The following is a 12,613-nucleotide window of genomic DNA, read 5'->3' as shown; positions in this document are numbered from 1 at the left end:
CTATAGAACCAGTTGTGGGCAAGCTCTTTCTGGAGCTCAGTAGAATGAAGAAATGAGGCAAATTAGATCCTGAAAAGTTGTGGCTGGTTCACAGTCCTGCTGCCAACCCACTGAGAGCTGACTCTCAAACTACACCTCCAGATTCCTTCCTTGGCCTTGTTCCCACATCCCTCCAGAAATCCCTGGCTTCAAGGCTTCTCAAAGAAGCCTCCCCTGGTCCTTGCTGACCTGACCCCACATGGCACTGACCTAGCTGGAGACACTCATCTCTAGCATCTAGAACACAGTACAGAGAGAGAGATGAGTTGTCCCAAGCTGACCTCCCAGTGTCAAGACCTTGTCAGCTAGTTCCCTGGACATATGGAGAGACAAATCTAATCCCCACCTGGGCCTCAGACCAGGTCCTCAGCATATAGGATGTGGGCCGATGGTCAGATAAGGCTTACTCACCAGACCATGGCTGGCTGAGCCACCTCTCCCAGGCCCCACTTGTCCTCTATCCAGCAGGGATAATTGAGAATGGCATTGCTAAAGCTGTCTCAAGAGGCAGAATTTCAGATAAGGGGGCCAGAGGTCTCAGGAGGGTGAGGAGTGGTAGTCAACATGTGCTAGAGAGCCCCAGGCCAGGCTGATGTCTAGGAGCCCCAGCACCCAATGTAGGAGGATAGGTGCCAGGGGACTGTCAAAGACCTCTTAACTCTAAGCTTCTGAGAATCTCTGACTTGAGACCAATGATGTATTCCCTAAGCCTCTGTGTCCCCTCCTCTTAATTCTCTATGCACAAAAATGGGGACTCAGAGCGTTGGGCTCTGGATAACATGAGGTAGGGGTGGGATGCCTAACATTTTGACTATGACTAAAAAACACAGCTTTTACTTTCAGCACTTTTTATTGCAAAATAATGTATGCGACAGACCTGCTAATTCCAGCCCTGAACCCCACTTTATTCCTGTCCTGATACCTTCCAATCCTATTCCATTCCTGAAACCCTCAAACCCAGACTGGCCTTATTCCTAAGCCTACTCCTAAGCACCAGCTGTATCCAGCTCAGGGATGGAGTGAGGCTTGGCATCATCTATTCCCCATATCACTGAGAAACAGAAGTTAATGTTCTTACATGTTTGGCTTGGTTGTGTCGAAATGGTGCCTTTACTATGGACTGTTTGGTGAGCCAGAAGCAATTGCCAGAGCCACTGGAGGGGTGGCGGGGTTGCTGGGTCAGCAACCGAACTCTGGTCAGGACAGCTCCTCCCCTCCCCCACCTCCTTCCTGAGAGCCATGGCTAATTGCAGGGAGAGGGGACAGTAGCCCACATAGGGGCCATAGATGTCTGTGCTAGAACCACAATAGGGCTTAGGTACGAGTTAGCATATGTGCGTGTGGAGGGGGCAATTCCTCCACAATGTGACTTCGTTCTGTGAACTCTCAAAAGGAGGTGCTACAGAAGGAGAGATGTCAAGTTTAGTGGGGTGGAGAAAGTGAATCAAGAACCCTCTACAGGTCCAAGCAGGTGAGCAACCACAAAGGAATGATATTCTAAAGGTGTGAATGGAGTCTATGGCCGTGCTACCCTGAACAAGCTGGATCCCATCTGATCTTGGAAGCTAAGCAGGGTTGGGCCTGGTTAGCACTTGGATGGGAGACCACCTAGGAAGACCAGGTGCTGTAGGTGTAAAAAAAAAATTAAAAAAATAATTTAAAAAAATAAAATAAAAAAAAATAAGGGATTGTAAGCTGACAAGGTCCTTGCAATCTGTGAGGTCAACTAAGGGTTATCTCACCTTAAATAAATATGAGGTGTGAATGGTACTTTTAGAGAAAGTACCAAAGAGGAATGATAACAATGAAATCAACATGGTTTAAGGAGGGACACAGCCCTACATAAAAGACACCGTTTAAAAGAAGAATCCAAGATGTGGATGATTCCAGATGGAAAATGAGAGAAGGAAGGGCAACACATCCAATGCATTCGGATGGGCAAAGCAGGGTCTGAGACATGCGTTGGCAAAAGGACTGACACCCAGTTCCTGGGGTAGGACAAGCAGGGGACAGCTGACCCCTCAAGGACACCCTCTCTACCGGCGCCTGTCCCATCCTGCAGCGGCAGCACCACCACAACCTTGAGTCAAAGCCGCTCAGAACCTTAGCCATTATTCAGTCCAGCCTTCCTGGAGGACAGGAGCCTTTCCCTGCGAAAAGGTCATCCCCAAGTGCTAGACTCACCGTCCCAGACAGCATTCTCTCCCCCCTGCCATATTACTTTTGTGAAATCCAGCCACTGTACATAAAACCCTTGGCCAGAGGACCTCCAACCTACTGAAGCCTTGGCTGTGGACAGGGTCATGGCTGTGAGTCAGAGAGAATACGAGGAAATAGATGGGTAAGTGCTGGAAACAAACTAAATGCCCACAACAGGAACAGGCAACTTGTCTTACATAAAAAACAAAAACAAAAACAAAAACAAAAACAAACACACATTCACAAGAGAGAATGTATTCTCTCTTTTACAAGGAAAGTATTTTCATATGGCATATTTCCAATGGCTTGAGAAACAAATTATATATGTGCACATAAACATGCAGGATATAGAACTGTATATAGAGTTTGACGTCTCAATTTGTTTAAAAGGAGTGGCAGGGGAGTGGATCTGGGAGACTACTGATCATAGGTTTGTAGTCAGATCTGAGTTCAAATCCTGGCTCAGTCACTTTGCATTCGTGTGGCCACACAGTTATCAATATCTCTGTGCCTTAGTTTTGATAGTGATATCCATTTCACAATTTTGTGGTGAGAAGTTTCAAATGTGGTACTTGTAAGGTGCTTAACACAGTGCCTGGAACACAGCAGACATTTAATAAACAGTAGCTATTATGATTATTACTGTCATTATTATTAAGAAAATATACCAAAATGTTAATTGCTAATATGTTTAGGTAGAGGGGTGTGAGTGATTTTTATTTTCTTCTGTGACCTATCTGCATTTTTTCAGATTTTCCTTACCGAACGTGTTTTAATGTTCGATTTAGGAGAAGAAGGTTATATGGCAACAGGAGAGGAAAAAAGACAGTAGAATAAGCAATCAGTGGGAGCATGCAGGGCCCTGGGTTGGGACCAACAAGGGTGGGGGCAGGGCAGTTACCTGCAGCTTCCTTTGCAGAGCACTTGTGTGGCAGGCCTCCCCCAGAGCCGCCTGCAGGGCATGGGACACCACGTATCGCATACAGGCCTCAGGTGTCTGCTGCACCTGGGCTGCCTCGATCTCCAGCAGCAGGGCACTGCACACCGAGGGAGCTACCAGCTCAGGATCCACAAAGAGGAACACTCTGAGGACAGAGGTTGGTGCCGATGAGGATGACGACTGGGAGAAGAACCATTGGAGACGCACCCTCAGAGCCTTGCTGCCCCCTAAGTTTTTTACATCCTCAAAAAACAGGTATTTCAAGTTAAAAAAAAAAATCTATGGAGGGAACAAGAATAGGAAGTGGTAGGGACTGTGGCAAATAAGAGCATGCGCGGCCCTTCTAGAGGAGCAGCTGGTCCTTCTCAGTCCCTCTAGTTTCGTGTCTAGGTGCTTTTCAACCCAAATCCTGCCCCCTCCCTCAGCATCATGGCTTGTTAACCATGCCCTCTAGGAGGCCCTAAACCCTTCCTGCCAAAACTGGAGCTCTAAACCCTGAGTGAGTTCCATCTTCTCACATCGCCCTTATCACACAAGAAGACCAACCTCACCTACCCTCTCCTCCCCACTCAACTGTGTCCTCCCACTCTCTCCAGTGCTTAGGATCCCTTCATCTCCCTGCACCGTCCATGAAGAGCCTCAAGTCGTACCTTTCAGCAGAGGTGCTATGCACCCCCAATGCATCAGTCTCTGTCCCTAACATAAACAGTGGACATGTCCTCAATCTCATCTAAAGGGTCAGGCACACATAGATGAAGCCTGCAGATTTTTTTGTGTGATTATTGCTTGAAGCCCCTCCACTATATACATATTCTGGAGCTGCCTCTGGCTTCCTGGTTGGTTGATGCTACATCATGGCCAAGAGCAGGTTGCAGGTGAAACAGCAGAACTCCAGAGTGGTCAGTGATCCTGCCCACCCTCTGCAGGTGAGCAGGAGAGTTCTGAATGTAGCTCAAGAAGAAAGACTTATTCTGCCTTCAGGGGTCTCCAAGGAAGGACATGCCCATCCACCTTGAAAACACACTCCACTGCTGGACAAATGTCATGGATGGGTAGCTGTGCTGGGGTTCCTCTCAATCCAGCCTCCGCTTTTGTCGTCCTGGCAGTGAGAAGTCACACAGACCCAACACCTGGGTGGAGCAGAGGGCAGTAACCTGTCCAGGCAACTCACCTCTCCTGGTAGGGATACAGTTCACTCCTTAAGTTCTGCTCGGCAATGACCAGCCTCTGGTACAGTGTTCCTGCAAAGCAGACCACTTTAGCCAGCCAGTTGAAGTCTCTGACCCCCACGTCCCACCTTCCCACAGAGGGTGCTGAGATTTTTGAGCTCCCCAGAATCTTGGAGACAAGTGTAAGATCTTGGATGAAGCTGGAGTTGCAGTGTGGGAGATGAAGCTGCCAGCAGCTCCTACCTGGGACAGCTTGCTCTGTTTTCAGCCTTATGGCGCAATCCAGAGCCACCGTGCAGTAGGGGGTGGGCAGGGTCAGTAACCTCATGCAAAAGGCGTAAGTCCTTCGGTAGAGCTCCTCTGTGATGCCCGTGGCCTGTGTGACAGGGAGGAATTGAGGTGCCGGAGGTCACAAAGGGTGAGGTAGGGTAGAGTGGGAGAGGAAGAAGGTGGGACCTGACAGTAGGACTTGAACTACACTTCTCTCCCAAATTTATACCTTTAGCCTCTTCTTCCAGTGTCTGTAAGACATCATCTCTTTGACACCCCGCTCAAACTTCTCAAGAGGGAAATTCATCCTAACCCCTTCCTCCAGCAAATCCCTTTCCAACCCAGTTTCATGTCTTCATTTGTTAGGGAGAGGGCAGGCAACCCAAGAGTTTTCCTAGGCTCCTGGATGTCCACTGAGGGGCAAGGACAGTGTCCAGCCCAGTCACTCATCATGTATCACCATGACCACCCCGTCCCTCAGCCCCAGCTCACCTTTGTGAGTACATACATTAGAGTGTGCAGCAAGGGAATGATGACATGCCGTTCGTCCTCCCTTTCTGCCTGGAAAACAGGGGATTATGGGACATTTATTGTCCTGGGGGCAGAGGGGACCTCACTACATCCTAGCAGGACACAGTTTGGGGGGTGGGAGGCAGCGTCCACTATGCCAAGGAGAAGAGAAAAGGGCCACAGTCTGCCCTAGTAGAGAAGAAGTGAGGGAGGCGGAGAGTGCACAGGTGTGGGAGCCCAAGTGTGAGTGCGTGGGAGGAGGGGTGCAGGGAACTCCATGGCAGAGGGGCAGTGTTGACTCAGGGCAGGGACAGGCAGCAAAGTGACAAGAAAGTCCCAGCTTGGAGGCCCCCTTGAGTACAGTGTTCCCCGAAGAGTCCTTTGCAGAGGGCTAGGAGGTGTGGAGGATAACTTCAGGTGGATCGTTTTAAACAGTTTTAATAGTTACGTTTTACGTTTTTAGGTGCTTTTTGTTTCTACCAAGTGATATGGATTTTCCATCGATGGTCATGTTATAGTTTCTTTTAGAAATCTGTTAGCTCAGATGAAACAATGAGAGTCAATGTCAAGAAAATATTGCTCATAGAGAAGTACAGGAGGGAGACACATGTGGTAAAAGTGATGCAGATAGCCCACAAATGGCCACAGTCTGGGGGACACGGCGCTGACAGGATGGAGGCCACAGGGGATTGGCCTCTCTTCCTCTAATTCCTGTTGGCCTCCTGAAGCCTGGGAACCCACCTTCTCCAGTTCTCTGAGCAGAATTCGGACCAGCGTCGGACTCTTACCAGGATCTCGCTCGACCTTCTTGTGCAGGGACCATCTCCACATACCTGGGCCAGAAGAAAGGGGAGCCCCGCACAACCAGGCGGGCCAGGAAGCTCTTAGAGGAGACCCCTCTGAGCACGGCCCTGAGCCCTGGAGTCCCAGACCATGACTTTGACCAGCCACAGGGCTCACCCGTCAGCTGGGCACTTAGCTCCAGGTGCACATGTGTGGGCTGCTTGTGTGGGAGGGAATTCTGATATGCTTCCCTTGGTGGACTGTGAATTCTCAGGACAGAATAGAGGGGAGGTAGGACACTATTGGGGAGAGGTAGGTGCATACGGCTTATGGAAGACATGTGGGCCTGGAGGGTCCAGGGGAATTTCACTTACAAGCGGAGTTGGGAGAGGTGATTAGAAGGAGGGCTGCCAGATCCCCAAGGCACTCTGCCACAGTGGCTGCCAGGGAGAGCAGGGGCCGAGAAGTCTTCTGGGTCCTTTGGGCTTCAGGGGTTTCCAGCAGATTGAGGGCTCAGCTAGAAGACCCTCACTCGGTGAGCTCCGTGCTCAGGTACTTTCCAGGGAATGTGTGGGCAGAGGTGACTGGTGTGGGGTTGGGGAGCAGGGGAAGCAAAAGGATGATACCTGTAGGCTCTTACCTTGGTTCCTCTGCAGGGCCGGGGCCTGGGCGCTGAGCTCCCGGAGCACGGCCTGCACGCTCCGCTGGAGGTCCAACTCCACATCTGGGCAGCAGGAGTGGGGGAGCTTTGAGGCCAGGAGCTTTGAAGCTCAGGCCCCTGCTTTTACCTCACTCCCTCCTCCACTCTCCATGAAAATGTCTTTAGCCCCTTGTGTGAGACTCAAGAGGTGCCCCAAAGTAATTGGCTTAGAACTATCAGCCAACATATGGGCCAGAGCTGGAATATAGCCTTTCAATCAGCATCTCTGTGTTCTTTGTAAAACCCACATTCCCCGAAGTGTGGAATGTATGCCAGTGGTGATACACAAAACATTTTAGATGGTAGGCAATGATCCTAAATTCTGAATAATGTGCACCCATTTTAATGTGTATTTGAAAAATATATATAACTATTTCCTCAACCTATGCATGAAGCTAAAATTAAAGTCAATTTAAAGAAACATATCAGATAATACCAGGAGGTGACAGAGACTCTCTTCCTGACCAAACTTTCCTCAGGCTCTTCAGAGCCCTCTTTTCCACTAAGCCCTAACCTTGGCCCCTGTCCTGTCTTTGACCTGCCTAGCCTAGTTCAAATCTGATCAAGTTCTTCACCCTTCACCATTGATATATAAGTCCTTGACCTGCCTCTAGCAAAAATCCTGGTAGGTCTGTTTAATATGAATTCCCCCATTTTCAAAGTCTCTTTTGGTAATTTTCCATCCTCTGGCCCTCTCGCTCTGTTCGATGGCTGTAAATCCCCAACTGTCTTCTTCTTAACCAGAGTTGAGCCGATTTGCTACAATGCAGGTCTTGAATAAAGTCTCCTTTAAGGTTTTAACAAGGGTCAGAATAATTTTTTCTTAGTGGAACATTGACACAGCAAAACTGTGAAGGTGGTACAAAAATAAGTAACTGACACTTGAAAAGTGTGGTACTTTGCTGATTTCCCACTATAAGAAGTTTAATTGACCAGGACCAAGGAGCTTTGTGTTGCCATGCTGTGAAATTCAACATTTTGTGGCAAGGCCACTCCTCCCAGCCAACACAGAGAACAGCAGGAATTCTGAAGCTGGCTCATCCTGGGAAGATGCAAGTCTTTTCTGATGGTCGACTTGGGCTCAGGGGTTCCCCAGTCGCCCTGCTGAGCCCTTCTCAATGACCTGTCATCTAAGACATTTCCACCCACCCTTTTCTCCTCCATTCAGAGTCAGCTTCACATCATGGTCTGACAACTCGCTCTTCTAGCCTTCACTAGCTCCCTCTCCATTGTCTGTCCCACAGCTGTTTACCCATATAAATCCTTGCGTGTCTAGTCCTGTCTTGGTATCTGCCTCTTGGAGGATCCGACTAGCACAAGAAGCATTGGAGACACTCCCTGTAACCATAAATTTCCCTTTATAATTGATGCCAACCAAAAGTTTGTCTTTATAGGAAAGCGTGCATTTTCTGGTTGTCAGACAATACAAACCACATGCCTGAGTTCCCCTTTTGCCTTAGCTATCAGGAAACTTACAAATGGGGCCCAGCCTCAAAAGTCAGCTCATCTCAAGTGACAAGGACCTCTCTTCTTTGTTCCTCTTTGGTGTTCCTGCTTTATATTCTACTTAGGATATACCTAATTGCCTCTGATAACTCAGGTGCCTCTGAAGTAGATAGAATAGAGATCACAAATTTAAAAAATCAGCAGGTTACCATCCAGGAATCAAAATGTGTTTAGGCCAAAGCACCCCTACCCTGGTGCTCACAGACTGGGCCCTCCATGGCTCTCGCATGGATTTGTGTAAAGTTTACCAGGGCCACCTGGAATCTCTGAAACACCCCTTTTCCTTCTACCTCTCATTTGTCCCCCCAGATCATGTAAAGGTCTGAGCCTAAGTCTCCTCCAGGCTGAGAGCAGGCAGCAAATGGGCAAGCAGTTATAGCCCATTTGCCTGCCTGGCCACTATGGGGCAGCGCAGCAGCTCCCCAACATGGAAATGAAATCATTTAGTCTGGCTTGAAGGCTGGTCACTAGCTGCCCTTCCATCTACCTATCTCCACCGTGCATGAAGATTTAATGCAGAGTGAGTTATTAAAACTTCATTGGTGTTAAGTCCCCTTCCTTCCTTCCCTTCCCTTCTCTCTCTCGCTCCCCCCACCACCACCACCACCACGGACTACGCACAAAGACTTATAACTGTGATAATTGTGATTTCCTCTCTGTCCCTCACTAGAAGGGCAGACAAGCCTTTGTCCTCTGAGCTTTACTTTCCCCTGCTTTGCAAAAGGAGTTAAGTTTTTATGTTTCAGAGAAAAATAGAGAAGTCGCCAGTAGCCCCGGGAGACAGCCCCAAATAAACTTTGTTTTCGAAAGTTTCTGGGCAGCCGGAACAAACTATCAGGCTTTGGTCCACATCTGGCTTACAGACATGTTTTGTTTGGGCTTGTATAGTGTCTTTAAAAATTGAATTAGCTTCCAGCATTTACAATTCAGGAGATTTTGCATTAAAGTTGGGGGTTTTGGCATCTCTTGAAAGTCTGTGATGCTGGGTATGCATTCTTCTCACATGTGACTATCAACAGGAACTGGGAGCAGCTTTTCCCTTGAGATGGTGCATAGGTTCCCTAGTTTTTTCTAGTTCCTATTCTCCTTGTTTTACTCATCTACATTCTCCCAGGCCCAGGAGTTTAAGATCCCTATCTATGTGATCAGACAAGCTGGATGTGTTAAGGGGATGGGGAGGAAGCCTGCTGCCTTTAGCAGAAAGTGCAAAGTGGCAACCCAAGAGTGTGAGGTTGGATTTCCCAAGGGTTATATGGCACAAGAATTATGGGGACCCAGGGAATGAGGAAGGCTAGGGTTACCTGGGACATAGCTTACTGGTGGTAACAGAGATCTCAGATGAGGGCAGCTAAGCAATAAACACTGTGCCCTTGAATGCCACTGCTATGGTCCCTTGAGTCAACTTTGCCAGAGCACAAGAATGTCCCTAAAGGAGCCCTCTCTCTTCCGATGGACCATGCAAGCTTAGCCAACCTGTTTTGGGAGCTGCAGCCATAGTGGACTTAAGACCACAGAATTTTCCAACCATGCAGACTTTATAAGCCTTGGGCTTTTCATAAGATCCCAAGTTGAGGGGGAATCACCTCAAGTCAATGACTTTGGAATATGTATTCATCTTGCAGAATGAGTGCTTGAAGCTGGATTTGATTTGATTAAATAAAAGAGAGAAATGGGATTTGTGTGTGTGTGTGATTCAAGTGTCTCTGTGTTGTTCATATATGATGTGCATGTCTAACATTATTCTTAACTCAGAACTAACAATAAATAAATGACATTCATTACTATCCTCTCTTCCATCCAGGCATGTGGGATGTTACTATCAGGTATCCATATTACTATTAATACCTAACATTTTACTTGAAAGGCATATACTCAGAGTCTTACACAGGCAAGACAATGTTATGTGTTCAAACCAATTTCATTTTTGTTGCAGATAGATGGAAAGGCTTCATTTCCCAAACTCTGCTGAAGTTAGATAGGAGCCGTATGGCTGAGTTCTGGCCTATGGAAATGTGGAAGTGATACATGCCACTTTCAGGCCTGGTCATAAAATCCTCTGCACTATCCTCCATGCTCCCTCTTCCCATTCTGTGGTGACATTGGAAGATACACGTTGAAGATGATGGCCCCATGAGAGGGAAGAAGTCTCAGTCCCTGAAAGACTCTTTGGAGCCCAGATTGATGGAGATGTGAGAAATAAGCCTTTGTTGTGTTAATCCGTTGACGTTGGGGTCATTTGTTATAGCAGCTAACATTCTCAAACTAACTCATAGTTATGCAAAATGTTTTTTAATCTATTATCTCATTAAATTCTGAGCAGAGCCCCCTCTGAATTTGGCAGGACAACTACTGTTCTTCCTGTTTTGTAGATTCTAGATCAAGAGACATTACCTTGCCTCATACTGCCTCCCTAGTCTCAGAAGTTCAGACACAGAGGGACCTCGAAAACTCTTTTTCCATTTTACAGATGGGGGAATGAGGCTCAGAGAGGAGAGGTGATTTAATCAAGGTCACAGAGCTGTTGGAGCAGAGCTTTCTCTTTGTCAAATGCTTTTTCTCTAAAGCTGCACTCTTACATGTGACCATTCACCTGCTTACTGGGTAAAGAGAGAAGAGTCTCTGAGCATATGTCTATCTATGTGTGGTTGGGGTTTCAGAGCAGGAATAACGTCTCAATAAAGTTGCCTGAAAAAAGGTACCTAGCTTTCAGATTAGGATATATGTCATTATAGCTAAAGAGAGAATAGGGAGGGAAAGAGAAGAAAGGTTGACAGGGTCCTGACATGCTAGATTCCCCATAGTTCAGGGTCTGTTCCTTGATTTTGGCCATTAAAAGCTGTCCTAAGACTTGGCAATGCCAGCTTTCCATTGCCTTGTGATCCTAGACAGAGTCAAATCTATCTGAACCCGCTATTAGGATTGTTTGCAATTCCCAGTCTAGTTTCCAGACTTGGCTGCACATTAGAATTACTTGGAAAGCTTTAAAAATTACCAATGTACGGACTACCTCAAATCAATTAAATTGGATCTTTGGGGGTGTGGCATAATAATTAATTTTAAAAATAACTTCTGAGGAGACTCTAATGTACAGCTAGAGTGAGAATTACTGTGATAATCTTGCAGTTCTGGATAACCGATCTGTTAGTCAAGGAAAGAGTCAAGTGACAAGATGCTCAGAGTTCATAGAGGACAATCGTCCCTGAAGTAAAGGTGAAGGTCATAGACCAGGCAAAATGGCATAAATGGTAGAGGCTTAGTACATCTCCTCTTGCGACCACATCAAAATTGTGACAGAAGCACGGAGCAAACAGCAAGCAGAGTCACCTGGGATCTAGGTGAACAAAAGCCTTACAACTAGGGAGAGAATTAAGAAATCACCCCGAAATGGTAGGAGGTAGGAGGTAGGAGGAAGCGAAGATGCAAGGCTGCCTGGTCCCCAGTGGCTGAGTGGGACAGAGGCTGTGGCAGCTGCAGTCGGCAGCTACAGACGTTCCTTTTAAAGGGACCGTGCCTGGGAGTGGACTTCTGAGGTGATGGACTCGCTCGCTCTGAGCACTAGCACTGGGTCGTCTGCTTGGGGGGCATCAGGGACTTACAGGGGGACACTGAATTCTTGGAGCAGGGGCCTGAGATGAGGCTTTCTCCTGGGCAGAAGTGCTGGTGGTGTCCATTGTTCCTCTGTGGAGCCCTCCCCACTCCCAATGTGTGAACGCAGCTCTGCCATAGCAGAGACGTCATCAAACAGGATAACAGGGGTTGTTCCACCCAGAGGATTCCCTGAAACTCTGCCTCTCCCAACTCTAGCCCTACCCAAGCCACAACCAGTTGTGTCCTCAGCTTATCCTGTGCCCCTTGCTGAGCATCTCCAAGCCCCACACTGGTGGAAGCTGGCCTCGGTTTCTGGCGTGGCCTCTTGAAGCAACTATAAGCATAGCATCTGTGGATTTCTTGCTGTATCTTACCAGGTGGCCCATAGGGGCGCAGGTTGGAGCTAAATTTGGCCTGCAGCTGGACCCCTCTCATGACTGTACCACTGGACACCTACTTCACAAATCCACGCTGATAAAACCAAGAGAATTAAGAGTTGTGCTTAGTACATAGAAACACACACAGAAAGGCAGCCAAAATGGGGAGTCAAAGAAGCAGTTCCCATATGAAAGGAAAGAATGGCGATCCAGGAAAAATGAAGTCAAGGAATCTAATGGATGCAAAGTTTAAAACATTGGTTATAAAATTGTCAATGAACTTAAGAGAAGTGTAGATGAACTCAGTGAGAACCTTAACAAAGAGATAAAAAAAAGACATAAAAATTAAAATGGAACTTATAAAAGGGAACCAGTTAGAAATAAAGAATGCATTATCTGAGATGAAGAGTATATTAGAGGGAATCAAAAGAGTGGGGAAGCAGAGGATCGGATAACTGATAGAGAGGATGGGGAAGCCAAGGACATCCAATCAGAACAGCAAGAAAAAAGAAGCCAAGACTATGATAGTAAT

The 12,613-nt window shown here is 47.4% G+C and overlaps 1 protein-coding gene and 1 pseudogene across 6 annotated transcripts in view; one reads left to right on the top strand and one right to left on the bottom strand.

Moving 5' to 3' along the window:
• The window catches only part of PIK3R6 (phosphoinositide-3-kinase regulatory subunit 6), a 57,095-nt gene that overhangs the window by 26,212 nt on the left and 18,270 nt on the right, over nt 1-12,613 (bottom strand). For 4 of the 6 annotated variants that reach the window (XM_016154682.2, XM_016154683.2, XM_016154686.2 and 1 more), the window contains exons 3-8: nt 6,551-6,634; nt 5,869-5,960; nt 5,110-5,178; nt 4,591-4,723; nt 4,350-4,419; nt 3,140-3,323 (exon numbers count right to left, since the gene is read on the bottom strand). In XM_016154682.2, coding sequence (XP_016010168.2) covers nt 3,140-3,323; nt 4,350-4,419; nt 4,591-4,723; nt 5,110-5,178; nt 5,869-5,960; nt 6,551-6,634 — 632 coding nt within the window. Of the gene's footprint in view, nt 1-3,139; nt 3,324-4,349; nt 4,420-4,590; nt 4,724-5,109; nt 5,179-5,868; nt 5,961-6,550; nt 6,635-12,613 lie in introns of those variants that run through there. The other 2 variants (XM_016154685.2, XM_016154687.2) reach the window with 2 other exon arrangements.
• LOC118604766 lies at nt 1,554-1,672 on the top strand (annotated as a pseudogene).

Source organism: Rousettus aegyptiacus, unplaced genomic scaffold, assembly GCF_014176215.1.
Source record: "Rousettus aegyptiacus isolate mRouAeg1 unplaced genomic scaffold, mRouAeg1.p scaffold_m13_p_6, whole genome shotgun sequence".
Lineage (NCBI taxonomy): Eukaryota > Metazoa > Chordata > Mammalia > Chiroptera > Pteropodidae > Rousettus > Rousettus aegyptiacus.
The sequence above is the reverse complement of the archived record's forward strand: the minus strand, read 5'-3'. Positions and strand labels throughout refer to the sequence as shown.